The sequence below is a fragment of the Coregonus clupeaformis genome, chromosome 8, assembly GCF_020615455.1.
Source record: "Coregonus clupeaformis isolate EN_2021a chromosome 8, ASM2061545v1, whole genome shotgun sequence".
NCBI classification, from domain to species: Eukaryota; Metazoa; Chordata; class Actinopteri; order Salmoniformes; family Salmonidae; genus Coregonus; species Coregonus clupeaformis.
Window position 1 is genome coordinate 25,573,041 of NC_059199.1, and position 27,920 is coordinate 25,600,960.

The window sequence follows — 27,920 nt, forward strand, 5'->3', positions numbered from 1 at the left end:
TCCGCTAATTACATTAAATTCTGTCAGGGGAGTTAGTGGCACACACCATATTGGCCGACCTAAGAAAAGGCGTTTAAAGAAGACTCCCGTCTGCCGGTCACCCAGAGCTCATCCCTCCGTCCCGCTAATTGGAAGAGAGAGAGGAAAGGAGAGAAGGGGGTCACCGCAGCCAGAACTTGATGCTGAGGTGATGCGAGTTACCCGTGGTGATGTGAAAAGCTTCAACCCGTCGTCCCCGGTGGAATTAATCGTAAAGGATAACGTCCAAGTGGCCTACACTAGGATACATGCTCAGGACAATCAATCAGTATGTTATGCAACCTAGTCTGCAGGCTCACCTACAGTAGCTAGCCCAGATCAGACAGTTTAGGAATTATGCATAAGAGAATAGCCTAGGCTACATCAATGATAAGTCTAAAAAACTCTAAAAAAAAGAAATGACCAAAAATGACAATAGAAAAAAATGCATTACTGCTTGCATTTATTGACATGTTGTTGACATGTTGTTGTAGTTGCTTATCATTTGTTCCAGTGTAACAATTAACTTCTGTTGTGGTACCAAACTAATTGAAATATGGCATCACATGCAGTTTGCTCCAAGGTAGTATCGCCTATATAAGATCTTAAATTACCCATGATAAGCAAACGTTTTTTTTTCTAAAATACTGTAATTAGACCAATATAAAATAATGAAACAATGAATACCTTATAAAAAAACATTCTAAGTAATCACACTCACAAATACATTGATGTTAAAAGCTATGCCTAAATGCTTGGTGGCATATTTACAGATGTTCTGAATCTGATCATTTTCTAAAATCAACACAGTGTTACCCCTACCAAGTGAAGTTAACAAACAACTGCAGCGTCTACTTTTGTCAATTGCTGTATGCAGCCACACAAACTTCCCATCCAATCCCATTCATGTGTGTGTAGTAATAGAGCTCCCCAGCTTGTAGTCCTAAAAACCGGACATGAGTTACCTCTGGTTCATTCAGCCATTCCTATGGGGGAAATTAATTGGGAAATAATGGTTTTTTGGGATAAATGCCGAAAATAGGGTCAGGTTAACACAGGCCTAGGAGATCTTATACATTTTGTTTTATGAGATAATCAGGGTTGAAGTCAATTCCATTGAAATTCAGGGAGTACAATGAAATTCCAACTCTCTTCCAATGCTTTTCAATGAGGAGAATTTGGAATTGTAATTTGGCCTTCATGTGCTTTATATGCTTGTTTTGATTACATAAATGCTTCAAAAATTCACAAAAAGTGATATTAGCTGATGAAAATGATCTCCTAGTACAAAACATATTTACATTTTAGCAGACGCTCTTATCCAGAGCGACTTACAGTTAGTGAGTGCATACATTTTTCATACTGGCCCCCCGTGGGAATCGAACCCACAACCCTGGCGTTGCAAGCGCCATGCTCTACCAACTGAGCCACAGGAGGCCATATAAGATCTCCTAAGCTTGTGTTTACCACATAACTTATTTTCGACGTTTAGACAAAAACCACATTGATTTCCCCATTGGCTTTGACCGACGAGCCATGACTTCAACTCCCTCTAACATCTATGACTTCAATTCACTCTTGCTTGTGGTTGTTATTGTCCTGAGCCGCGCCCCCCTGTGGCAGAGAGAAGAGACGCAGTTTGCTGTGCAGCTGGACACTGAGGTAGGCACAGTCCTGCGTATCTAAGGAGTGAGCCAGGGACAGGTAGGCCGACAGACTCCCCGCCAGCAGCAGCCTGTCCAAGGGCAGGGCAGGGAGGAACCACAGCCAGCTCCACACACACGGGGTGATGCAGGTGGGCGAAGAGACGCTGAGCCCAGGGGGACTTGAGAGCCAGAGGGTCTCTCAAACCAAGGCACTCATAATAAACCTGAGAGAGATGGAGGGATGGAAGAGAGAGGATGGCGGGAGACCGGGAGAAAGGACTTATAGCAGATATTAAACAGTTATATTTCATCAGAAGGATATTCTCAATCATTCTATTGCTGACGAATGAATCATTTAATCAGGGTAATTCCAGCTTTGGCATTACATTTACATTTTAGTCATTTAGCAGACGCTCTTATCCAGAGCGACTTACAGTTAGTGAGTGCATACATTTTCATACTGGCCCCCCGTGGGAAACGAACCCACAACCCTGGCGTTGCAAGCGCTATGCTCTACCAACTGAGCTACACGGGCCCCATCAAAGAGAAAGAATTCATGTAGATGATTAAATTGTAGGCCTAATACAGTAGTATTTTGAATTTTACAAGAGCGTGGGAAAGGGTAAAATGTGATGTATGAAAATTATTTGATGTAACCAGTGTTGGTTTGGGCTCCAGAGTGGCGCAGCGGTCTAAGACACTGCATCTCAGTGCTTGAGGCGTCACTACAGACCCCCTGGTTCGCTTCCAGGCTGTATCACAACCGGCCGTGATTGGGAGTCCCATAGGGCGGCGCACAATTGGCCCAGCGTCGTCCGGGTTTGGCCGGTGTAGGCCGTCATTGTAAATAAGAATTTGTTCTTAAATGACTTGCCTAGTTAAATAAAGGTTAAATAAAATTTAAATGTAAAAGTGTCATTGTGAACAGTATCACTGTCCCTGTCCCCTTACTGGCCTCAAACTAGTGGTCCTCTGATAATTACCTAGTCATAGACTGTTCTCTCTGCTACCGCACGGCAAGCAATACTGGAGAGCCAAGTCTAGGTCCAAAAGGCTTCTTAACAGCTTCTACCCACAAGCCATAAGACTCCTGAACAGCTAATCAAATGGCTACCCAGACTATTTGCATTGTCCCCACCCCCTCTTTTTACGCTGCTGCTACTCTGTTTATTATCTATGCATAGTCACTTTACCTCTACCCACATGTACATATTACCTAAATTACCTTGACTAACCTGTGACCCCTGTATATAGCCTCGCTACTGTTATTTTACTGCTGCTCTTTAATTATTTGTTATTTTTCTATATTTCTTATTTTTCTATTTTTTACTTAACACTTATTTTTTTAAAACTGCATTGTTGGTTAAGAGCTTGTAAGTAAGCATTTCTCTGTAAGGTCTACACCTGTTTTATTCAGCGCATGTGACAAATACTATTTTATTTTATTTTATTTGATCGCAAACACATGTTACATCTGCATGGGTTTTCTTTACCTGTTTGATGCCCAGTAGTTCAGGATAGTCAAAGATCAGCTGTATACTGCAGATGATGGACCAGCAGAGGAAGTGCAGGGTGAAACAGAGCAGGGTGAACCAGGTATTCCATGGGTCATTATGTACTGACCACAGACAGGGAGCCTCCGTCACAGGCTGACAGTAATGCATCAATATCTAGAACAGGGACAACACAAGACAGTGACGTAAGACAGCGAAAGAGGTGTTCAAATGTAAAATTGTCTCTCATAATTGCCAATTTTTTAAGACCATAAGATTGTATAAGTGTGTGTGTCTGTGTTACCTGGAGAGCCAGAGAAGTGGTGGAGCAGTACATGGCCCGGTTCAGTACCCCCAGGACAGACCGGCAGGCCTGCTTGACAGTAGCCCAGGCCAATACGCTATGCTGGACAGTAAAAAGAGCCAGAAGCCCCAGATCCACAACCACAGACTTGAGAACAGAGCTGTCCCGCAAGGCTCCAGACCATGGTACAGAATCTACATTCAGAAAGTATTCAGACCCCTTCCCTTTTTCCACATTTTGTTACGTTAAGTACAGAGAGAGATCCTTGATAACCTGCACCAGAGTGCTCAGGACCTCAGACTGGGGCGAAGGTTCACCTTCCAACAGGACAACGACCCTAAGCACACAGCCAAGACAACGCAGGAGTGGCTTCGGGACAAGTCTCTGAATGTCCTTGAGTGGCCCAGCCAGAGCCCGGACTTGAACCCAAACGAACATCTCTGGAGAGACCTGAAAATAGCTGTGCAGCGACGCTCCCAATCCAACCTGACAGAGCTTGAGAGGATCTGAAGAGAAGAATGGGAGAAACCCCCCAAATACAAGTGTGCCAAGCTTGTAGCGTTATACCCAAGAAGACTCGAGGCTGTAATCGCTGCCAAAGGTGCTTCAACAAAGTACTGAGTAAAGGGTATTGTGTGTAGATTGTTGAGGGGGAAAAAACAATTTAATCCATTTTAGAATAAGGCTGTAACGTAACAAAATGTGGAAAAAGTCAAGGGGTCTGAATACTTTCCGAATGCACTGTATGTGCACTACCAGTCAAAAGTTTGGAAACACCTACTCATTCAAGGGTTTTTCTTTATTTTTACTATTTTCTACATTGTAGAATAATAGTGAAGACATTGTAAGAATATTTGAAGATACATATACACAACAAAGAGAACTAGAGGTCAAGAGGACTAGTGGTCAAGAGGACTAGGGGTCAAGAGGACTAGTGGTCAAGAGGGATTTAACAATCAATGAAAATAGTTGTTTTTCAGTTCAACATCTGTTTAGAATAGATACATTGAGCCTGAAACAGGATACTTGGGGGTTTGGCCAGTGGCCCAATTTTATTGTAAGGAATTATAATTGGTCAGCCACATGCTAGGCTTGAGGCTATAAACTGCATCCTGTCTCTTTGTTCAGTGGAGAAACATTGAGAACAGGGAAGAATTAACGTCTACCATCTACTTCCCAGCATAACAATTATGATTTGTTCTCTTTGAATAAATATATAAGAAAAACCCTTGAATGAGTAGGTGTGTCTAAACTTTTGACTGGTACTGTAAAGTATAGAAATATGGAGAGAGGGATATGATAAGGACATGGCATGGTAGGTTAGGTGTTGATTATCAGTGCAAGAAAACAGCAAAGTCTTGGAGCAAAGTATAATGATGAATTCCCATTGTTGAAGTGATATTGTTAGCCTGGGTACCAGTCTGGGCCCGTTTCCCAAAATAATCTTCAGGCTAAGTTCATCACAACTACGATGGTTTTGGGAAACTGGGCCTTGTTCAACTAGATTTGTTTAGGTCTATATTATAATTTTTAAATCAGTCTTTGTAAGTGGAAAGTTAAACTGTATTTGATCGAAAAAATTTAGCATGCATCGTGGGGCTCGAACCAACGACCCTGAGATGAAGTCTCATGCTCTATCGACTGCGCCATTCAGCTAAGGGCTTTTGTGCTCAGTGAATTAAGAGGAAGGGGAGAATACTGTTGAGTATGATGCTGTATATACAGTTAAATAAACACCACAGGGGGACAAACAATTGAACACAAATAATTACAATTATATATAATTAACTGAAAATGGAGAGCAACTGGTCGCTGGCTCCATCAGAATGCCCAGCCCATAAGGAGCAGAGGACGGCGCTGACTGAGGGACAGCTGAGCATAGGTGTGGAGATCATGGAGATCATGAACAGAGGCCCAGCCGGGCACAGGTGTGGAGGTGCCGGGCATGGGTGTCGAGAGCACGGACAGAGGCCCAGCCGGGCACGGGTGTCTAGGGCACGGACAGAGGTCCAGCCGGGCACAGGAGTCAAGGCCACGGACTGAGGCCCAGCTGATGGTGGAGTAGCCCGTACAGGAGCGGAGGACTGATGCGGGTATAGGTGTGGACTGGATGCTGGGGTGGGACCTCCAGGTACTCCTTGAAAGTCATCTGATGGGCAGCATGTTTTTTTTGCGTCACTCTTCATTGATGCCACCAAATACCCAGCATACCACAGAGCCTTTTCAACCACCCACTTGAAAGTCTGCTTCCTGTAAAGGCTGAACTGCATCTTGTGTTGACCCAACAAGTGTGCATTGTTGCTGGGTTGCCACCTCGGAACAGTACAGCCCTCCTGGCCCAATTTATCCGGAGATATAGCCCTGGTGTACTCTCTTTTAGAACTATGACTCTTGAAATGGCAAGCCTCCTTACTGTCACAAATCGAATCAGATTCAATCAAATCACATTTTATTTGTCATATACACGGGATACAGCGGGGTGTAAACAGTGCAATGAAATGCATATTTGCAAGCTACCTCTCAACATAGCCCGTATGTGTCCCCCACCCCCAAAAAAAAAAAAAAAAAAAGATAACTTCCCCTGTTATTGTAATGGTGAGAGGTTAGCATGTCTTGGGGGTATGATATTTGTGTGTCTAACTTTCTCACTCATCATTATTCACAATTCATCAGGACTATCCGTCATGCTGGTAGCATCCACATTAATTTATAAGTGTTTAGAAACATATTCTATTCTTATTTACAACAAGTGACTCCAAAATGACAAATACATTATTTAGTCATTTCTATTGGGCACAAAATAATCTGAAACACAACCAAAACAAACAGCAAATGCATCCAACAAATTTGTAGAGTCACAAGCTTGATTCAATCATTGCATGCTAGGAATTTGGGACCAAATACTAAACTTTTGACTACTTTAATACACATAAGTTAATTTGTCCCAATACTTTTGGTCCTATAAAATGGGGGGACTATGTACAAAAAGTACTGTAATTTCTAAACGGTTCGCCCGATATGTATGAAAATACCCTCAAATTAAAGCTGACAGTCTGCACTTTAACCTCATAGTCATTGTATCATTTCAAATCCAGTACAGAGCCAAAGCAACAACCAAACATTTCACTATCCCAATACTTTTGGAGCTCACTGTATATTTAGTTTGTATTACAACTCTTTGCTTCTCCTGAGATAGCCGTTGATCGTGACTCTCAGTTCCATTACGTTACACATAAGAGTCATTGGACGAAGGCGTCTTCTTACTTCTTGGTTGCACTGGCGTCTCGGATTGGTTGGCGAGTGCAATTCTTGGTTACTTCTTGGTTGCAGACGGTGATATGATTCGTTGTCGTAACCAGAAATGTCCTCGACTCACGGATGTCAGAGGCTCTGAACAGTGTTGGCTTTCAATCTTCTTTGTATTCGCACTGCAAAGACCTTGCTTGGAAGTCGTCAGCCACTCAGCCTTGTTAAAATACTCTAAACCTGAAGGTGGCAGTAGCGTTGTTTGGCAATGCTTATCCGTGCGTATTGCTTATGGTCTAGATTCCAAGCCATTTGCACTAATGTTGCTGTTTTGTAGAAAACCCTTGTTGATACCACAACCAGATGGAACAATGAGCAAGATATTTCACCGGATGTATATAAGTGAAGCATCCGGTTGGCGTTTCCACTCACTACCAAATATGGTGACGAGAGAAAGCCCAGTGGCCGGCAGTGGGAGAAGATGGAGCGAGATGGATTTTGGCCGATATTATGCACATTTTCTCATCGACGAAACATTTGATCTAAATACAGTTTTATGTTTCCAAAACTAGAATATGTTACGAACAGAGAGACTAAGTTTTGTAGACTTTACCCTTTGCCAAAGTTTCTAAAAATTGCGTTCTTTAGGAGTGCAAGGGCGAATTGAGTTAATGCACCCTCGCACTTCACATAGGCGTTCCCTAACGGAAATATGCAAATACATGCTAGAACACGCCAATAAGATCTTGCTAGCTCGTGCTTGGCTCTGCCCACTATGATTAATTTGATCCCATTGGAAATGACAGCCTCTGGTCTATCTTGAGTTAGTTATACAAATCTTTGTTGAAACTAGCCAGATGGCCACAGCTACATAACTACCTAGCAAGATGAAGAAGCAACACTTTAATTCAGTCTCCATAATCCCACCAGTGTCAGCCCATAGCCAAATGTTTAGCTAGCTAGCTAATGTTAGCATATTCGCTAGCTAGCACAACATAAGGACACTGCACTAACTCGGCAGCTAACACAGGCAGCTGTTTCATGGAAACTAGCTAATCCATTGTGATTTAATTACAATGACAATACTAGCTACACAGTGGATAGCTAGCTTGGAGGAAGTAATTAGTGTTGTGTGCATTGCGTCTGTGCACTTAGCTATCTACCATCCCATATCCTATATTGCATATGAAGTGTGACTGGCTCATCCGTTGATGCATTCTTCTTTGGTAATATGGCAGTCCGCAAACAAATGTTATAGGTGCATGCCGCAACCTACTGTATTGGCTGTGTATCAGCCTACTATTCTGTAGTATGGGGAAACATTTCCCTACTAACTAACCCTACACCCATTAAAACCTCATCACTATTCCACTACTTTGGCCCTATCAGATCCTACACCAGGCCAGCAGCCTGGGAGGAGAGAACACTATCGTTCAAAACACTTTGTAACTCTTCTGCAGTAAAATCTCGTACACCCAAGTACTTCTCTGCAGCTACCACCACAACATCTATCCTCTGTGATTTACATTCTATTCCTGCGATACAGTTGACAACCATGGCCATGAACACCAAAAAAAAAAAAACTGAACTGAAGCACGTTATTCCTATCACTCTCTATTGACCTCAGCCTACTCACAGGGATCGTCTTAGGATCCTTCACCCTGGACCCATCTTCCTCTACTACTCTCTTCACTGTCTCAGCATACGACACCTTCTGCACTACTCTGATGCCTTTCTCTCACCGGACACCTCTGATCTCCAGCACCATGGGCACCCCTACAGTTAACACACACAACTTTTTCCACCGATACTACACATTCCTTGGTCTCATGTCCTCCTGCACACTTCTCACATATAGGAATCTCCCTCCTACACACTGCTGCCACATGACCATAAGCTTGACACCTAAAACACCGTAATGGGTTCAGGACAAAAGCTCTCACAGGATAACTGACACATCCTAACTTGACTTTATCTGGTAAAAACGCTGCATCAAAACTCAGTAGTACAGACAGTGTCTTCTCTGTTTCACCACGTTCTCCACCGGGTCTGTGTCGCACCAAACGACGGGTGTCACACAACTTCAGTTGGCCGTCCTCAACACGTAACGCCACTCCAGTTATCACTCCTTTCAACGGCGCCCTGCTCCGGAGAGTAAAGCTAGTCACAGTTCTTGTCCCCAATCGGTAGGTTCATCGCTACCGGGTCGGCACTCCGCACGCAGCAGGTACCGCTTTTGTTCTAGCAAGAGAAGGAACAGCCTCCCACTGTGATAAGTACCTATCGGCAGTCTATCGGGAGTGAGATTCTTGGTGTGTTTCATGCTTTAATAAATGTGAAGTATTGATAGCCTTCTCATTTAAAGTAACTTTTCAGTGAAAATCTCACTTTTAAAAGTTAATATTCTGTTAACTCATACCCAAACAGTGTTGTTGACTCGACCTATACTTGTATTTGTGGCCAAAGCATACATTTGAGAAAAAAACTTGACCTCAAACTTGATCTCAAACAGACCAATAAAAAAATGCTTGCTATTTCCTCATAGAGTATAATGTAATAATGATGATCTGGCCAATCAGCAGTCTAGAGGAAGATGAGCTGGCCAAACAGCAGTCTACTCGCATTAATATTTTTAATGACCGGTATACGCACACACCATTCCAACACAGAAAAGCTGCTTTTTAACATTCTTAATTACACTTTTTTGGAAGGAAAACGATTTCACTCATATTGTAAGTAATTATAGGTCATATTTAATATAAATCTGGAAACACTGGGCAGTTACTTTAATCAGTGACCATTAGTTGTGTGTTGCTGCCCTCATGTGGTCTTCCTAGGGTTCCTATCTTCTCATTATTACCGTAATGCTCCAGAATATCATTTAAACTGACACAGCCACACAAACTTACTAGAGTAAGATAATACAGTAGTAACATTTTGTGATGATAGGAGCAAAGCTTTGCAATGCTGTCTCTGATAACTTCCACCATACATGGTTTAGAACTTCTACTTCCTCAGTAGGGAAATCCTTCGTTGTTATCTTCTGACACAGGCATTCTCTAAAAACATAAACAACATGAAAACAACCACGCTACCTGCTGTCAAACTGGTTTCACCAAAGCTTGAATGTCGTATGTCAACCAGTGTGTACCTAGTGGGTGCACTCTGCAATAAATCAACACAACACACAAGGAGGGATGCACAATGGTTGCCCAAATAATGCTGCACTCTTATAAAATGCAGTCTTGTCACAATTAAGGAAATATTCTAATTAATGTAGGGCATCAATAAAGCCGAAACAGAGAGAGGGGTGTCACGTCAGATAAGATTTGACGTATCAGCTCAAGGCTTCAACAACAACCTGGATTTACATAGTAAACTAAATTCTGGAACACTCAAATTATACTGAACAAAAATATAAACACAACATGCAATAATTTCAAATTAGGCTCTAATCTATGGATTTTTCACATGACTGAGAATATAGATCATTTTTTTAAAAGGTAGGGGCGTGGATCAGAAAACCAGTCAGTATCTGGTGTGACCACCATTTGACACATGCAACGTGACACATCCCCTTCGCATAGAGTTGATCAGGCTGGTGATTGTGGCCTGTGGAACGTTGCCTACTCCTCTTCAATGGCTGTGTGAAGTTATTGGATATTTGCAGGAACTGGAACACGCTGTCGTACACGTCGATCCAGAGCATCCCAAACATGCTCAATGGGTGACATGTCTGGTGAGTATGCAGGCCATGAAAGAACTGGGACATTTTCAGCTTCCAGGAATTGTGTACACAGATCCTTGCGACATGGGTCCTTGCATTATCATGCTGAAACATGAGGTGATGGTGGCGGATGAACGACACGACAATGGGCCTCAGGATCTCATCACGGTATCTCTGTGCATTCAAATTGCCATCGATAAAATGGAATTGTGTTCATTGTCCGTAGCTTATGCCTGCCCATACCATAACCCCACCGACACCACGGGGCGCTCTGTTCACAATGTTGACATCAGCAAACCGCTCGCCCACACGACACCATACACGTGGTCTGCGGTTGTAAAGCCGGTTGGATGTACTGCCAAATTCTCTAAAATAACGTGGGAAGCGGCTTATGGTCGAGAAATTAACATTAAATTTTCTGGCAACAGTTCTGATGGACATTCCTGCAGTCAGCATGTCAATTGCATGCTCCCTCAAAACTTGAGACATCTGTGGCATTGTGTTGTGTGACAAAACTGCACATTTTAGAGTGGTCTTTTATTGTCCCCAGCACAAGGCGCACCTGTATAAACACCATGCTGTTTAATCAGCTTCTTGATATGCCACACCTGTCAGGTGGATGGATTATCTTGGCAAAGGAGAAATGCTCACCAACAGGAATGTAAACAAATGTGTGCACAAAATTTGAGAGAAATAAGCTTTTTGTGCAAATGGAAAATGTAGGGATCTTTTATTTCAGCTCATGAAACATGGGACCAACACTTTACATGTTGCGTTTATATTTTTGTTCAGTGTAGTACGATATGTTATGTTTGGTATTGTATGTATTAATTTGTGGATGTCCATCATCCATTTCGTATGATATGTTACGAATGACAATTTGTACAATATGTTACAAATTTGCAATATGTATAATATGTTATGAATTCCAATTTGTTGTGGCTAACGTTAGCTAGGTGTTGAACGTTAGCTAGACTAGGGGTTAAGGTTAGGGTCAGGTTAAAGGGTTAGGGTTACGGGAAGGGTTAACTAACATAATAATATAATAATATGCCATTTAGCAGACGCTTTTATCCAAAGCGACTTACAGTCATGCGTGCATACATTTTTGTGTATGCACATGCTAAGTATTTGCAAATACAGGAGGTTGGTGGCATCTTAATTGGGGAGAACGGGCTGTGGTAATTGCTGGAGTGGAATACGTGGAATGGTATCAAATACATCAAACACATGGTTTGATGCCCTTCCATTATTATGAGCCGTCCTCCCCTCAGCAGCCTCCACTGGTTGAAAAGTAGCTTAACATTATTAAGTAGATGCAGAGTTGCTAATTAGCTAAAATGCTAATGTTGTCCATGATGAGCTTGGAACACACATGGGGGGACCAGTACGGGAAAAAAGTATGAAAATGTATGCACTCACTACTATAAGTCGCTTTGGATAAGAGTGTCTGCTAAATTACTAAAATGTAAATGTCAAAATGTTGCTATGTGTTCACGTTATACACCTGACCAACCACCCTGCTTTCGTTTTGGCTTAAGTAACCTTCTGTTTTATGTAACCATACCAAACTCAACATACTGTGTCATACTAATTTGTGTGTCCTGGATTTTCGTTTATTATGTTACGTCTAGTCTATGAGACCAGCCTGTCAACTACAATCTTCCGTCAAGTTTCAACAGGTTACCGGTTAATGGGAGCGTACACGCCCTCTGCGTGAAACAGGTAGTGTAAATCAGGAAGTTACTGCTCTGTCACCGCCATCGAAAATGTTTTAACCTCGGATTTTACTTAATGCAAATATCGGTGTTTTGATAACATTTATCGGAAACATTTAGGCACATATTTTTGTTTTATTAGGGGACATGCTGCTCCTGGGAATTGTGACTCTGCTCCTCAACATGTCGGGTGAGAGAACATTCAAAACAACCTTTCAAATTTAGCAAATTAACTATCAGTTGCAAATTATGTACTGAGTGTGGCCTTTCCATATTCTCAATGTTGCAAAATATGTCGATAAACTGAATAATTATATACTAAAGTGGTTACTAGTTTTTAGTTTGATATATTTGCTAAAAAAGTGAGAAATGATTGACATTATTTCATGTAATCTGTAACAGCATTCTGCATATTCTTGATCCACTGCAATTGGAAATAGTTTACAAATGGGTTAGCCAGCAGAACCGACCTGCTTGCTTACAGCTGCACTATGGTCAGACAGGCTTGTATGACATTTTGCCCACATTACATTTAGACAGGTAGGACAGATGGAAAACTGAGAAGTGAAAAGCTGAAAACAGCCTGCTTATACTGAAGTTAATTTCAATAGAACACAAAGAAGGCTCAATTTGTACTGAAATAGTCAGACATCTTTCTCCAACTTGTGTCAGATCTCATGTTGATTGAGTTGACACTGTGAAATGAGGCCTAAAATAACCAACATGCTCAGCAACAAACCTTGCTACAGTTTGTATGCCAGATAATGTGATATAACCAAAGATTTTTGGTGTCGATTACTAGACATTACAGGTTTGCCTATACAAAATGTCGGCATAGATTTTTCAACTAACCTGGTATTGGCGATACTCTCTTCATTCTCGATTCTTGAAAACTGTTGTCTTATAAATGCCTGTGTCCAGTTGCAGGTGGTTCTACAAACACCAGAGAAAATTCAGAAAGATAGTAAATCCATGTTTTGTACCGCGCTAGGAGGTTCCTTGTCGTTTTAGCTGCCGCACATCTAGCATTTCCTAGCATCTTTGCAGGAACTAGTTGTTTCTATGCGACTCGGCCACGCATAGAAGTAGATGACACCGTGTCACACAGTGCGACCAAAACAAAGATCCACACACATACAAGAGGTAGGGCTTGGAATTGCCAGGGACCTCACGATATGATTCCGATACTTAGGTGCCAATACGATATTTATTGCGGTTCTCATGATTCTATATGTATTGCGATTCAATACTGTGATTTCTTTTGTGATTCCATGTTCCAAACATATTACTCACCATATGGCTGCTGCAAAGGGACAATAGAGAGCCATGAGAAAACAAGTTTTGATCAGACATGGAAATAAAAGTGCTGAAAACAAATTGGCTCCCTATTAAAAAGAAGATGGAGAACAAGCTATGAAGGAAAAATACTTGAGTTTTGATCCTGCTACAGCAAACTAGCGCAAAAATAATATTGCGATATTGTCAATACGATATATCGTTAAAAATAAATCCTGCTATGTAACTGTATCGATACAAAACATGGATTTAATATCTTTCTGAGTTTTCACTGTTGTTTTTAACTGTACTCAGACATAAGGTAACTGTTTTCCAGAATCGAGAACGAAGAGAGTATCGTCAATACAAGGTTAGTTGAAGAATCTATGGTGGCAGTTTGTATGGGCAAACCTGTAACGTCCAGTAATGGACACCAAAAATCTTTGGTTATATCACATTATCTGGAGTACAAACGGTAGCAACAACATACCCTCAGCTGAGTATAACCCTGGCCTCTGTCTGCCATGTCTTTTACCCTCTATGTTTAGTTTTAAAATACATGTTTATGGCGGTTTAGGAGGCACAAAATATCAAATTAAATAATGTCTTTGCTTCATTAATGATTAACAACAATCTGTTCCAAAAGGAAATTCTAGGGCATATCAGCCTAAGTAAGATTTTCAGTAACCATGCCTAATCATTATGAGGAACATGTTTTACCATTGAGCAGGGGTCCATGGATTTTGGAGTGTAGGGTGGACTGTTTTAGCCATAGGTTAACAATACAGCATCCTATTTTTTAAATGACACCCTTTCACTGAAGTAGCTGCATTGATAATGAGTTTCACACATTTTATTAGGGCAAGTAAACATCACAAACTTTGTCATTATTATAGCTTTGACTGAAGTTGTGTTCCAAATGGCACCCTATTTACATTGTAGTGCACTGCTTTTGACCAGGGCCCATAAGGCTCTGGTCAAAAGTAGTGCACTATATAGGGAATAGGGTGCCATTTAGGATGCACACTGAGAGTCATTGTTCCTGACACACCTCTTATTTACAGTCATGTTCTCACAGTCTGAGGCCATTTAGAACAAAAAAAGACCATGATTTTGGGGATTTTCACAACATTTAATCCATAGAATGGTCCTTTGGTGGAAGGATTGTTGACATATATTTGACATCTGTATCTTAAAGCATAATTGAGAAATAATTAATAAATAAGTTGGAACATTTGTGACATTTAGCCTCACCCAGGCCTCCTTTAAGACTCCATAATGTTTCATCTGTAGGTGGACAGAATAACGCAGAGACTCAGATTTTCACCTTAAAATGTATGCCAAACAAAAAGCATTGATTGCAAAGTTAAGGAAACCATACAACTCTATGCACAAGGACTACAGTTTAAACAATTTCGACTGAACATTTTACAAAAACACATTTACTTGAAGAACAGTGCAGATGTAAAGTTTCATAACAGAATGACGATAAAATCTCCCTCAGTTTTTTTTTATGTGACCAACTCTTCAATCTACTCTGAATTAACATAAAAAGATGTCGGCAGAAAGAATGGGGTGTCAGCTATATTACACACTGAGTTAAAAAAAAAAATATCTTGGTTATTGAACTACAGTAAGTGAAGTGGATTAACACCTGATAACAGAATGACATAATGGGTCCCTGATCTGTACTATACAGAATTGCATAATTATGGATACAGGGTTCTACACTACCTTTTTCCACTGGTGGCACTGGTGCTACTAACTTTTTCAGTTAGTGGCACCAGCACATGACCTGGCCTGTGTCTCATAATGTACCTGCATTCCATACAGAACCAGGCTAATAATGACTAGCCATCTTTTAAATTAGCATGTCCTTGTGTTCTTACATACCAAAACGATACCACTGCAAAATAAAAATAAAAACGGGCAGGAGGACTGCGATTTCCCCCAGTTATTTTCAGGTTTTCGCTCTCAAAATCACACTTTTTAATGATAGACAAACAACAAAATTGGATGTTCTAACTCCACAACAACGCTTAAACAACATCAGGGGACCATTTATGAGGTCTGGGTAAAATCTGATTATTTTATTTGTTAGTGTAGTTACCCTTTAATTCAGATGTGTACCAGCCAAAATGTTGTTTGGCTAGAGGTGTTTCTGTAGCACACTTGTGATGGAGTATTCAAAACAAATGGCCACTGATGCAAATAATCATGATTCTGCCAGGTAGATTTGCCTTTCCATCTACCCAAAAACGGTTAGGGTATCATAGACATCGCTAACGTCTACACAAAGTGGTAGACATAGGCCCTACAGCAGGGCTCAACATTCAGGTAAATTTGCCAGTGGCACACCGGGCCAGTGCCAACTGAACTACTGCCCCGAATAAATAAATATAAAACTGGCCTGGGTCAAGATCTGACAGGAAAGCATAATTTCAATAGCGGGTGATTTTATCTTTCATTTGCGGGCTGAGCAAGTAACCTATACAGGGTTCATGCAGACATTTGCAAGTCAAATTCAAGGACTTTTTCAAGCACTTAATTATAATTTTCAAGGACTTACATTTTACATTGAATTGTTGTAATAGCCTATAGAAAGAAAACTGCCCCAAAAAATGTATGCCAAAAAAGTATGCATTACCACTAAGAATAATTATATTTTTTTATAGGCCTACCCAATCACATTATGCATTGACATCCTACAATATGTCAGAATAATGTGAGCATTGCCTGACTAAATAGACAGAATGCTTCCGACTCAAGCACACTAATGAAGTCTGTTCATGTGGTAGATTGTCAGTCTCGCCATTTGAGATGTTGAAGGGTTATTGGGGGGTTACTGTACCATGTTTTAAAACGAAAAAGCAACCAAAAACTGGGTTCCCTTTGTAATGGAACACTTTGTTTTATGAAAACCAAGTTGAAGCCAACATTCGATGTTGTCTTGCTCATAATAACCGCACATAGTTTTACTGCAACAAGCGCAACAGACTAGCGCAACACCCTTCATTTGAAACGGCAGGAAACAAACGAAAGCACGCCTACCTTATAATAATAATAATAATAATAATAATAATAATAATAATAATAATAATTATTATTATTATTATTATTAAACCTTTTATTTTGACTGGAAAGTCATACTGAGACTAGGGTCTCTTTTTCAGATGAGCCCTGCATAAATACATCAAACATACTGACTGTACAAAACATTAAGGACACCTTCCTAATATTGAGTTGCACCCCAGCCTCAATTTGTCGGGGCATTGACTCTACAAGGTGTCGAAAGCATTCCACAGGGATGCTGGCCCATATTCACTCCAATGCTTCCCACAGCTGTGTTAAGTTGGCTGGATGTCCTTTTGGGTGGTGGACCATTCTTGTTACACAAACTGTTGACCGTGAAAAAGCCGGCAGCATTCCAGTTCTTGGCACAAACTGGTGTGCCTGACACCTACTACCATACCCCGTTCAAAGGCACTTAAATATTTTGTCTTGTTAAATCCATTTCAATCAGTGTAGATGAAGGGGAGGAGACAGGTTAAAGAAGGATTTTTAAGCCTTGACACAATTGAGACATGGCTTGTGTATGTGTGCCATTCAGAGGGTGACTCTTGCCGTTTCAAAAATACCTATCCAGGCATTGAAGATGAAGTCGTTTTTTTGGTTATCTGGACTTTACTTTACTATTTATATTTTTGACAACTTTTACTTTTACTTCACTACCTTCCTAAATACAATTATGTACTTTTTACTCCATACATTTTCCCTGACACCCAAAAGTACTTGTTACATTTTGAATGCTTAGCAGGACATGAGAATTGTCTAATTCACACACTTATCAAGAGAACATCCCTGGTCATCCCTACTGCCTCTGATCTGGCGGACTCACTAAACACATGCTTAATTTATAAATGATGTCTGAGTGTTGGAGCGTGCCCCTGGCTATCAGTAAATTTAAAAAACAAAGACAATGGTGCCATATGGTTTGCTTAATATAAAGAGTTTGAAATTATTTATACTTTTACTTCTACTTTTGATACTTAATTATATTTTAGCAATTACATTTACTTTTGATACTTAAGTATATTTAAAACCAAATACTTTTAGACTTTTACTCAAGTAGGAATGTACTGGGCGACTTTCACTTTTACTTGAGTCCTTTTCTATTAAGGTGTCTTTACCTTTACTCAAGTATGACACATGGGCACTTTTTTCCACCACTGTCTAAAATAGACATAAGTGGCCTGGACAAAAATATTACCGCTTGCTCTGTAATATGAGTAGTATTTTGATTTCAATAACAATTTTCTTACATTTAATTTATGAATATTGAAAAATATAAACATGAAAATATTTTTTTATTTGGTTACTTTTCAATATATTGTTTAACATGTATAGTTTTAAAGTTTTGGCCCATTTTATACAGAGAAATTGGCATAGTAGGCAATGTAACCAATCACAGCCCTCTGTTTACTTGTATCATTGCACATCCTGTAAATCACCAGCAGAGGGCGAACATTTTGAATCCATTTTCACATTCACTCTGTTGGTAGCCTCGGCTTCCAGGCCTGCATTCAGTATGAAAAAACGTAGTGGAACGTTCAATTAAACGGAAACGGCACTGTACTGAAAGACCAGTTGGAAAAATGGAGAGGGGTTGGGTTGTGGGTCTAAATGCACCGCTGCCCTTTAAATACGTCACTCATTGCTTCAAGGCACACCCACAGAACTGAGCAAACGTACCTTTGTCTGTTCAAGAGCGTACAATAATGTTTTGGGGTAACGTGTTCAGTATAAACCATTCCGCAAACGTTCAAGCGAACTGAATGCACCCCATGTCTCGCTCACATTGTTCTCGAGAGCCTGGGAAAGTTCATATTGGGAAAAGTAGGTATGAGTGGAGCGCTGATTGCCAGTTGCTAAATGTTTTCTTAAACAACCACCCCTTCCATCCCTTCTCAGAAGCGCAAATTATCCAGAGTAAGCTAATTTACAGTGCTAGCATTGCTAGCATGCTATATTTTAGAAAATTGATATTTAGGATTTTAAAAAATATTATAATAATTTTGTTGAAATGACTACTCCACGTGGGCACCAGTGAAAATTATTGGCTTTTGGTTTCGTATCTCTGCCTCTGTTTGAACATGCCCATTCCAATTTTTGGGAGGCGCAAACGGCTTAGACACACCAAGGATGGTGGATACATTTAAGATGATTGACTCAAGCCGTTTACCATTGGTCGCGTTCCCCTGCTCAGATGTTGCATGCATCAACCAATGGTTGCGTGCCTACGTCATCGACTGTGTCATGCAACGTCTTGATGCATGCAACGTCTGAGTATAGCGGGGGAACGCGACCAATATCTGGCATGCTCACGTGAGAGAGGGAACAGCTGGCTCTGTCCTACTTATTGGTCTCGTTCCCCTGCTCAGATGTTGTGTCATCGACTGACAGATTGCTATAACATATGATGTGGTTAGCTGATACGTAAAATACCTAACCAGGCACTCTTTCTATCTCTGCCTCTCTCTCTCGCTCTCAATGTCCCCTCTCCCGGCTCTTACTGACACCTACCCATGAGCCCCCTCTCTTTGCATTTATTGTAACCAGCATCCTCAACCACTGAGCACCGAACATCCATGGATGTTGAAAAGTAGTTGAAATTTGGTCAGTCCCTTCCTGGCCTTGATGTTAACATCCACAGATGGACCGGACTGGACCAAATCTGAACCTATCATAGACGTATATTTCACAAGTTAATGTGGAATTGCCCAGAACCTCCATTCATATTTTCCTATGAAGGAACATGTAGCGTAGTGTTCTGTAAGGATGTGTATTTGTGCAATAACCGGTGCAGCCTCGAGTCCAGACATGCAAATAGGTTCTAGCCTGCTCCCAACGTTCAGTGAAACTTAACTGCTATGTCACTGTTTTATAATCTTTTTGTCTCATAATATATTTTTGTTACCTTCAGCTCAAAACTCTTAGCCTGTTCATTGACTCAAACAACAGTTTTACTCCTCAATACAATGACATAGTAGTGAACTAGCCTTTTCAGTTTGGACTCTTTGCAAAATATTAAAAATAACCATTTCTTTGTTATTTTCACCAGAATGTCTGCGCATGACCGTCCGCCCTGACAAAGATGCTACGGTGACTGTGTCATCCTCACTGTTCCTTCCATTGGAACAGTGTTCCGTGTGCACGGTCAGTGGCGCTGAGAATGACACCCAGACGGCCTGTCACTCATCTCTTACCCTGGTCCCCGATGAGGACGTCACCTTGCTCTTCAACTGCACTGAACCACCACAAAGTGCTTTCGTCATCCTGATCCACAGGAAAATTGGTGATTCTAGAGAAACTTTGTAGTGTTGGGTTTCCTTTTAGACTGCCAGCTCAATTCGATCAAACCAGTATTGCCGTATTTACACAGTCAAAAATACGTTCAGAATTTGGCATGCTGGGGTGGTAGTTGTGTCAACAAAGATACTGCATAAAAACAGCTAAGGCCACCTTTCAGATCTGGCCCTAAGGGTGAACCGTTAAGCAGGTTTTGTTTAGGTTTCTTCTCGTCTTACCTGTTATGTGATTTTTATTTTACCCAGAATGCACCAATGACACCTGCAGCCCTGCCGCAGGTGCAGCTCAGCCTTCCCTCTTCTCAGAGTTCATTAGAACCCTCGTCTGGGGCCTAAGTGTGCCGGAGAAGACCGTTTTGAGTTTGGACTTCCCTGGTGACAGGCTGAAGGAGATGACTGAATCAGAGTTGTGTCAAGATGGCTACCAGTACACTGTAACCAGGACCAGCACTGAAGGAGAGGTCAAAACTCAGACATACTGCAGGAATGGCCTCGTGGCTCACCTACATATACCGAGCCAAGCCACGGTGTCTTTGCAAGTTCAAAAAGGCCGAGAGGTGGATTCCTCTGTATTCACGGCCACTGCCAAACCAATAAAGAAACGTAAGCCCTTTAAACTCTTCTGTTCATGGCTCAAACTAATGTGAGCAGTGTATGTACAGTGAATTATATTTTGTTGAAATCAGAACTATAAATTAGAGTGCTTACGTTTCTAATTGTCTTCAGAGAGCCGGATGATCTCCGTGACCCCAGAGCCAGACACTATCGTCACCATCAGCAGAGACACCAAGGCCAAAGAGTGCAGTGTGTGTGTTGGGGAGGGGCCTACCTGCAACCCCAAAGAACTTGTCCTGAGAACCGCCCGCAACACCTCTGTGAAGTTCACTTGCCCACAGCCACAAGATGTCTTCAGTGTGCAGATCAACAGGGAGATTGGTAAGACGCCTCAGACCCATTTTCCTGGCCTCAACAGGGCCCTGACCTGACCTGTTTTCTAGTGGCATTTGAGCTTGCCTGGCGCAATGGACCCAATGAGAGAGTCTCGAAAGTGCAAAAGCTGCTTATTAGTTAGCTTCACTAATACAATGTTTTTCCTCCTCCAGATTGCACAGAGATCGCCTGCACCGGGAACATCGTCCAGGCGGAGTCCTCCCTATTCCCAGACTTCAACAGATCCTTCACCTGGGACCTGAAGGTTCCACCTGGCCTGGCCTTCCAGCTGGACTTCCCATCGCCAGGAATGAGACAGATCCCACCCTCTGAAACCTGTCCTGACGAGCATACCTACACCATCATCACATACCAGCGCACCGGGCCCACCACCATCGGCATTTTTTGCCCAGATGGCACCATCACCACGGTCCAGGTGTTGTACAAGGGCCGGGTGTCCCTGCAGGTCCCTGGGGACAGAAAGCTGGAGCCACTGGACTTCAAGGTCACCGTCGGACCGGAGATTAAAAGTGAGTGTCTGGCAGCTGTTGGAGGAGCCATAAAAAATGAATGCCTGTTGAGGTCACTGAGTTCGTCTCTATTAGCTTATATGTATTCAGTAGCTCTCCCTTGACATAATTACTCATGTCATTATACCTAATTTAACCCCTTTCCTTCCAGTGCTGGCTGTGGTAAAAGCCAACCTACCTCGAGGGGTGTCAGATACAGACTTCTTCTCAGCCAACTACCCTAGAGGTTTCCCTGATGACGACCTGATGAGGTGGGACTTCACAGTGCCCGGCATGCATAACTACACGGTTAACTTCCTGAATCACACAGAGTCTTTTTGCCGGAAGAAGGAAGTGATGGTGATGTACCACAAGGCGCACGGGAAGGTGGGCATTCAGAAGACCCTGGTGGACACCCAGCCAACACACAGGCAGGGCAGCTTCACCATGACCCTGTTTAACTGTGAGACAGATAGGACCAAACCGGGCCTGTCCCTCAACTTTAGGGTCTCTGTGATGAGGAGCGGCCATCCAGGTACAAAGACTATTGGCAATCATAAATTGTTATATGACATGATTTGTGTTGTATTAATCACAAGTAAGATCCAAAGATGCTTCTTTATTCTTTGCATGCAATCTGTTAAACCAACCTTAGACTTTTCCAAACCAATATAATACTAATATTTCCATTATAAACTTTGAAGAAACTTCTTGTGGCCTAAAATTTGCCTGATCATTCATGCATTCAAATGAATTGAGTGGTGATCGGTTACCTACTTCTCAGAAGATGATGGTGCCTGTCTGTCTTGTATTCCCTGATCAGTTGTCTGCACTGTAAATCCATCAGAGGAGGAAGGGCCAGTCCTCCACATTGAGAAGAGGGGATCTGACCCCTACTGTGAGATGAGGAAGAACTCTGTGATCCAGGAGAAGATCACAGTTCCCTCAGGGACCAAAGCCAGACTTTCTTTCCTGGACTGTCCAAGTGAAGACCTGCGTCTGACAGCCAGAAAAACCATAGGTACTGTAACAATGCATACAGTAGCCTTGCATGTATTGCCTCCGAAACATAGAAACTACTATGACAGTATCTATGCCATTCTAACTTAAGCTTCTTGTTAGAGTATATTTGTGACAAAGCTAGAACAAATGGTGTTTGTGCATTATCCAAATCTAAAGATGTGATGGACTAAGAATATTAATGTATGTAAACCCATTATAATATGTCAAGCCTCTGTGGATCTATTCCAGGATGCCAGAGTTTAGACTCGTGCTCCGTGAGTGGGACTCTCCTCACGGTCCCTAAAATGCCGACGTGCCTCCCTACGCTACTCCAAAGCTTCACCTGGCACCTCATTATCCCAGTATATGGCACCGTGGATTTACTGTCCCCCACAGGAAACCTCAGGCAGTCCCTGCCAGGACAGGAGTGCAATGGCAGTGTCTCCCTTCACGTAGCAGAGGGTGATGGGTCCTCCATTGGCTACTTCTGCTCCGAAGGCAGCATTCGCAAAGTCCAAGTGCACTCCAACGTCTCTGTCACTGCCACAGCCAAGGACCTTAGCCTGATTCAAGGGCCTTTCCTCAATGTGTCCTTCAGTGAAAAAATCTCAGGTATGCTAACTGGCTTTGCATGTTTTAAATCTTTTAAAGTAACTGTCCAGTGAAAATCTCACTTTTAAAAGTTCTGTTAAGTCATACCCAAATAATATTGTTGACTCGTCCTGTACCTCTATTGGTGGCCAAAGCATAAATTCACTTCAAAAACTTGTATCAAACTTGTATCTCAAACAGACAGTTGTAAAAATGCTTTCTATTTCCTCATAAAGTATGATGTCATATGCCTGAGGAGGATGAGCTGACCAATCAGCGGTCTATTTCGAATGAATATTTTTTATGACAGGTATACGCCCACACTATTCTGTTTTTGGGTACGCCCCCACCATTCCAACACAGAAAAGCTGCTTTTTAACATACTTAATGAAACAAAATTGTACGGAAAACTATAACTAATTTTGTAGTTAATTATAGGTCATATTTCATAGCAGTCTGGAAACACTGGACAGTTACTTTAATACTCTCTTCACTTACCTTTTTATGATTTATTGTGAAACATCCACAAGAGGGCATTGACATACAGCAATGGCAAGGGGATTTGTTTTAAAAATGGATTCAATGGAAAATTGCATTCTCACTCTCTTCAACCTCTCTGTTCAAACTGTATTTAAAATTATTGTTCCTCATCACTTACTTTGTCTCTCAGACAGCATCATATATACAGTCCAGCCCAGAATGGGTTCCCCTGCCCTCCTGGCCACCCCAAACTGGCCCAGCGGCATGAAGCCGTACTCCACCGTGTCCTGGATCATCAATCTGCCGGGCCACCTCCAGGCCGACCTGCTGTTGACCAACATCAGCCAGCCCAAGTGTGGCCAGGGGCACACCTTCATCAAGGTGCAGACCCTGGGCTCTCCAGAGGAGATATTGAGTCGCAGGGAGGATAAGGAGTCAGAGGACAAGCTGATGGTCCCTGAGAGCTTCTATCTCAACATGTCCAACTGTATGCCGGAGGACGGACACTTCAGTGTGCTCAGCAAGGTCACCCTGCAGAAGACTAGCAGTAAGGACCTGTTTGTAATGTTGTTATAGAGTTGACTGAATATGTTTGTGCTAAGATATCTGCATAATTCTCTCTCAAGACCTTTTTGGTTATTTCAATAACTCTTAAGAGATCTTAAATTTGAGGGGAAAAGAAAACAAGAATCGTTTTTTTGTAACTGGATGTCTATAACTTAAATGACATCAATACACTTAGTGCACTTATTAGGGATACGTAATCATCAACAGTATTTAGGGATGCTGCCAGCGAAGCTTGACTCAACTCAGAATATATGTTCATCCCTCTACTAAGTGTGAAAAAAGCTCAGCGATATGTCGAGATGGAAGAGAAAATCACAACTTTCGATAAAATGTATATTGCGCTCTCAATCAAACCCTAATAACTCAACTTCTCTTCGTGCCAAAGCAGGTGTTGATATTATATATATCAAATAAATAAATAAAACAAAATTTAAATGAAACTGCATGCAATTCATTCTTAGCATTTATTACTGTCTAGTACATTTGAGAAAAGCGAAGCAATACGTCAAAGATGAGATAATAATTTATGTCCTAAAAATGATTTACGTCCTCAATTAAACCCTAAGAAATCCACCTCTCTTCGCTCTATCAACTTGAAAATTGTATATAAAGTGTTTTTGAATTGTTACATTGTTACAAGGGAGGGTGTATAATGCTTCTATGCAACTGCCTTTCAGCCTGCTCATAAGCCAGCACCTCGTTTCATTGCTACTTGCAGCTACACTGCTAAAAATAAATAAAGGGAACACTTAAACAACACAATGTAACTCCAAGTCAATCACACTTCTGTGAAATCAAACTGTCCACTTAGGAAGCAACACTGATTGACAATACATTTCACATGCTGTTGTGCAAATGGAATAGACAACAGGTGGAAATTATAGGCAATTAGCAAGACACCCCCCCAATAAAGGACTGGTTTTGCAGGTGGTGACCACAGACCACTTCTCAGTTCCTATGCTTCCTGGCTGATGTTTTGGTCACTTTTGAATGCTGGCAGTGCTTTCACTCTAGTGGTAGCATGAGACGGAGTCTACAACCCACACAAGTGGCTCAGGTAGTGCAGCTCATCCAGGATGGCACATCAATGCGAGCTGTGGCAAGAAGGTTTGCTGTGTCTGTCAGCGTAGTGTCCAGAGCATGGAGGCGCTACCAGGAGACAGGCCAGTACATCAGGAGACGTGGAGGAGGCCGTAGGAGGGCAACAACCCAGCAGCAGGACTGCTACCTCCGCCTTTGTGCAAGGAGGAGCAGGAGGAGCACTGCCAGAGCCCTGCAAAATGACCTCCAGCAGGCCACAAATGTGCATGTGTCTGCTCAAACGGTCAGAAACAGACTCCATGAGGGTGGTATGAGGGCCCGACGTCCACAGGTGGGGGTTGTGCTTACAGCCCAACACCATGCAGGACGTTTGGCATTTGCCAAAGAACACCAAGATTGGCAAATTCGCCACTGGCGCCCTGTGCTCTTCACAGATGAAAGCAGGTTCACACTGAGCACATGTGACAGAGTCTGGAGACGCCGTGGAGAATGTTCTGCTGCCTGCAACATCCTCCAGCATGACCGGTTTGGCAGTGGGTCAGTCATGGTGTGGGGTGGCATTTCTTTGGGGGGCCGCACAGCCCTCCATGTGCTCGCCAGAGGTAGCCTGACTGCCATTAGGTACCGAGATGAAATCCTCAGACCCCTTGTGAGACCATATGCTGGTGCGGTTGGCCCTGGGTTCCTCCTAATGCAAGACAATGCTAGACCTCATGTGGCTGGAGTGTGTCAGCAGTTCCTGCAAGAGGAAGGCGTTGATGCTATGGACTGGCCCGCCCGTTCCCCAGACCTGAATCCAATTGAGCACATCTGGGACATCATGTCTCGCTCCATCCACCAACGCCACGTTGCACCACAGACTGTCCAGGAGTTGGCGGATGCTTTAGTCCAGGTCTGGGAGGAGATCCCTCAGGAGACCATCCGCCACCTCATCAGGAGAATGCCTAGGCGTTGTAGGGAGGTCATACAGGCACGCGGAGGCCACCCACACTACTGAGCCTCATTTTGACTTGTTTTAAGGACATTACATCAAAGTTGGATCAGCCTGTAGTGTGGTTTTCCACTTTAATTTTGAGGGTGACTCCAAATCCAGACCTCCATGGGTTGATAAATTTGATTTCCATTGATAATTTTTGTGTGATTTTGTTGTCAGCACATTCAACTATGTAAAGAAAAAAGTATTTAATAAGATTATTTCATTCATTCAGATCTAGGATGTGTTATTTTAGTGTTCCCTTTATTTTTTTGAGCAGTGTAATATGTCTCATTCATTCTTACCCATTCTAATCACAATTCTCTCCTGCTCGTGTGTGTCTCTGTAGAGCTGCTCATGAGCGGCATCCTGGGGGCTGTGGGAGCAGTGCTGCTCCTTATGATCATTGTGCTGACAGTCGTCTGCTTGGTGCTAAGGTGAACACCTGCCTCACCAAAACAATATATATAGCTTTGATGTTGAGGTCATTGTATGACTTGGCTGTCCCCCCCCCCCTGTAGTTTGATGTCTGCTTGACTCAAAACCATTTGTATTCCTCTTTCGTGCTTTACAGGAAGAAGAAAAGAAAGATGGTCAATGAGGCTTCCATCTACATAGGGAAAGGGAATATTTTCATCCCAGGCGACAGTGTGTTCCCCAAATCCCGGTCGGACAACGAGTCTCACGTCTACGCCTCCATCGAAGACACCATGGTGTACAGCCACCTGCTGCGCGAGCCCAGCTATGTGGGCACCATCCAGGACCACTTCCAAGGACAGCCGGTCGACACCTACAGGACATTCATGGCACTCCAGGACGGAGTGCCAGAGATCACAGAGACTGCTGCAGACCATGAGCCTGAACTGGTGCCTGAGAAGGACATGTACAGATCTTTCCTGGACCCGTCGGAAACCTTCATCCCATCGAGACCTCGCACGCCCATTGACCGCCAGGACAGCATGGGCTTCATGGACCGCAGGATGGTGGACAATGAGCTGTACACGTTCAAGAGCACTGGGGATATAAATACGATTAGACTGTCGGGTGCCAACCAAATCCTAGATCCAGAGACCATCGACTCGGAGGGGGAGGAATCCATTTAGCCTGAGGCGGTACTGTGAGATGGACTACTGTTACTCATTTCATATAGCTCCAAGTGTTTCAGGTTCACTGCAGTGTAGAAATGGGGCGGAAATGTGCCTTTGCATAACATTCAGGGAGTCTGTATTAGTGGTGTTGTGCCTACTGCACAAGACCATCAGACAAATTACTATTACTACCTTTCATTGGAGCCTCTGTGTCTACGTTTCCTCCAAGCTCCTAGAAAGTCATTTCTGAAACAGCACATGGTGCTGTTCTTTTGTTTTTACAATACTGATCTACTTGGTTTTGTGTATATTTCTTGATAGTATTTTATATTTGTTTTATATGCTAGTATGTATTTAATATATTGAATGTTGCCCTGGACCACTCGTGTGCTATGGGTTTATGAGCAGGGTTGCTTGTTTTGTACCTAATGAGTAACCTTGGGTTACTTTTAGAATTTTTAGAATTGTTTATGCCTTGTGTCAAAGGTTTTTCTCTGTAAATCTGTATTTTTAGACATTACTGAACTTTTACTCTGCCAATTTTTTAAATAAATTCCTTAGACATTTTGAGTGGTCTATGTACAGTGTGATATTGTGAATAATACTGTATCTAGGATAGATAAGGGAATCATTCCAAAACAATATTGCTTCAAAAGGCATCTAAAAAGACTAGCAAAGAAAATACAAATTGTTTCCTCCTTGTTGTGATGGGAAAAGTGACATTCTTTCATCCTTTGGCTAAAACCTGTGACCTTTAAGTCCTGGCTTGTAGTTTGTTGTAACCACAGGAACTTCAACCACGGAAGACAGGATGATTGTTTGGAAGGTTTTGGTGTAGTTACCATGAGGAACTTTTACGGGAAACAACCAAACCTTTAGCAAGACGCCAAGGGTCATCAGATTATGACAATCCTCTTGCGGTAATAAACTTTTGTGTTTACAAT

General features: G+C 42.3%; 1 protein-coding gene and 1 pseudogene across 2 annotated transcripts; one reads left to right on the plus strand and one right to left on the minus strand.

Annotated features, from left to right (window-relative positions):
* Positions 1-1,428: 1,428 nt before the first annotated feature.
* On the minus strand, positions 1,429-3,660 carry LOC121572772 (annotated as a pseudogene).
* Positions 3,661-12,085: 8,425 nt separating this feature from the next.
* LOC121571451 (CUB domain-containing protein 1-like) lies at positions 12,086-27,878 on the plus strand. Of its 2 annotated transcripts, XM_041882912.1 has the most exons (12): positions 12,086-12,159; positions 12,295-12,342; positions 19,549-19,782; positions 20,042-20,398; positions 20,522-20,731; positions 20,899-21,255; positions 21,407-21,769; positions 22,058-22,255; positions 22,486-22,848; positions 23,498-23,854; positions 26,238-26,325; positions 26,463-27,878. In XM_041882912.1, exons 2-12 carry the CDS (start codon positions 12,300-12,302, stop codon positions 26,989-26,991), a joined length of 3,099 nt encoding a protein of 1,032 aa, XP_041738846.1. In that variant the 5' UTR covers positions 12,086-12,159; positions 12,295-12,299; the 3' UTR covers positions 26,992-27,878. The 2 variants fall into 2 exon arrangements, with proteins under 2 accessions (XP_041738846.1, XP_041738845.1); XM_041882911.1 differs by lacking the exon at positions 12,086-12,159 and having other exon boundaries at positions 12,177-12,342.
* Positions 27,879-27,920: the final 42 nt, after the last annotated feature.

Coding starts and splice junctions, on each gene's coding strand:
- LOC121571451 (XM_041882912.1), top strand. CDS start 12,300: ATGCTGCTCCTGGGAATTGTGACTCTGCTCCTCAACATGTCGG. Junction 21,770..22,057: donor GATGAGGAGCGGCCATCCAG/GTACAAAGACTA, acceptor TTCCCTGATCAG/TTGTCTGCACTGTAAATCCA. Junction 26,326..26,462: donor GTCGTCTGCTTGGTGCTAAG/GTGAACACCTGC, acceptor CGTGCTTTACAG/GAAGAAGAAAAGAAAGATGG.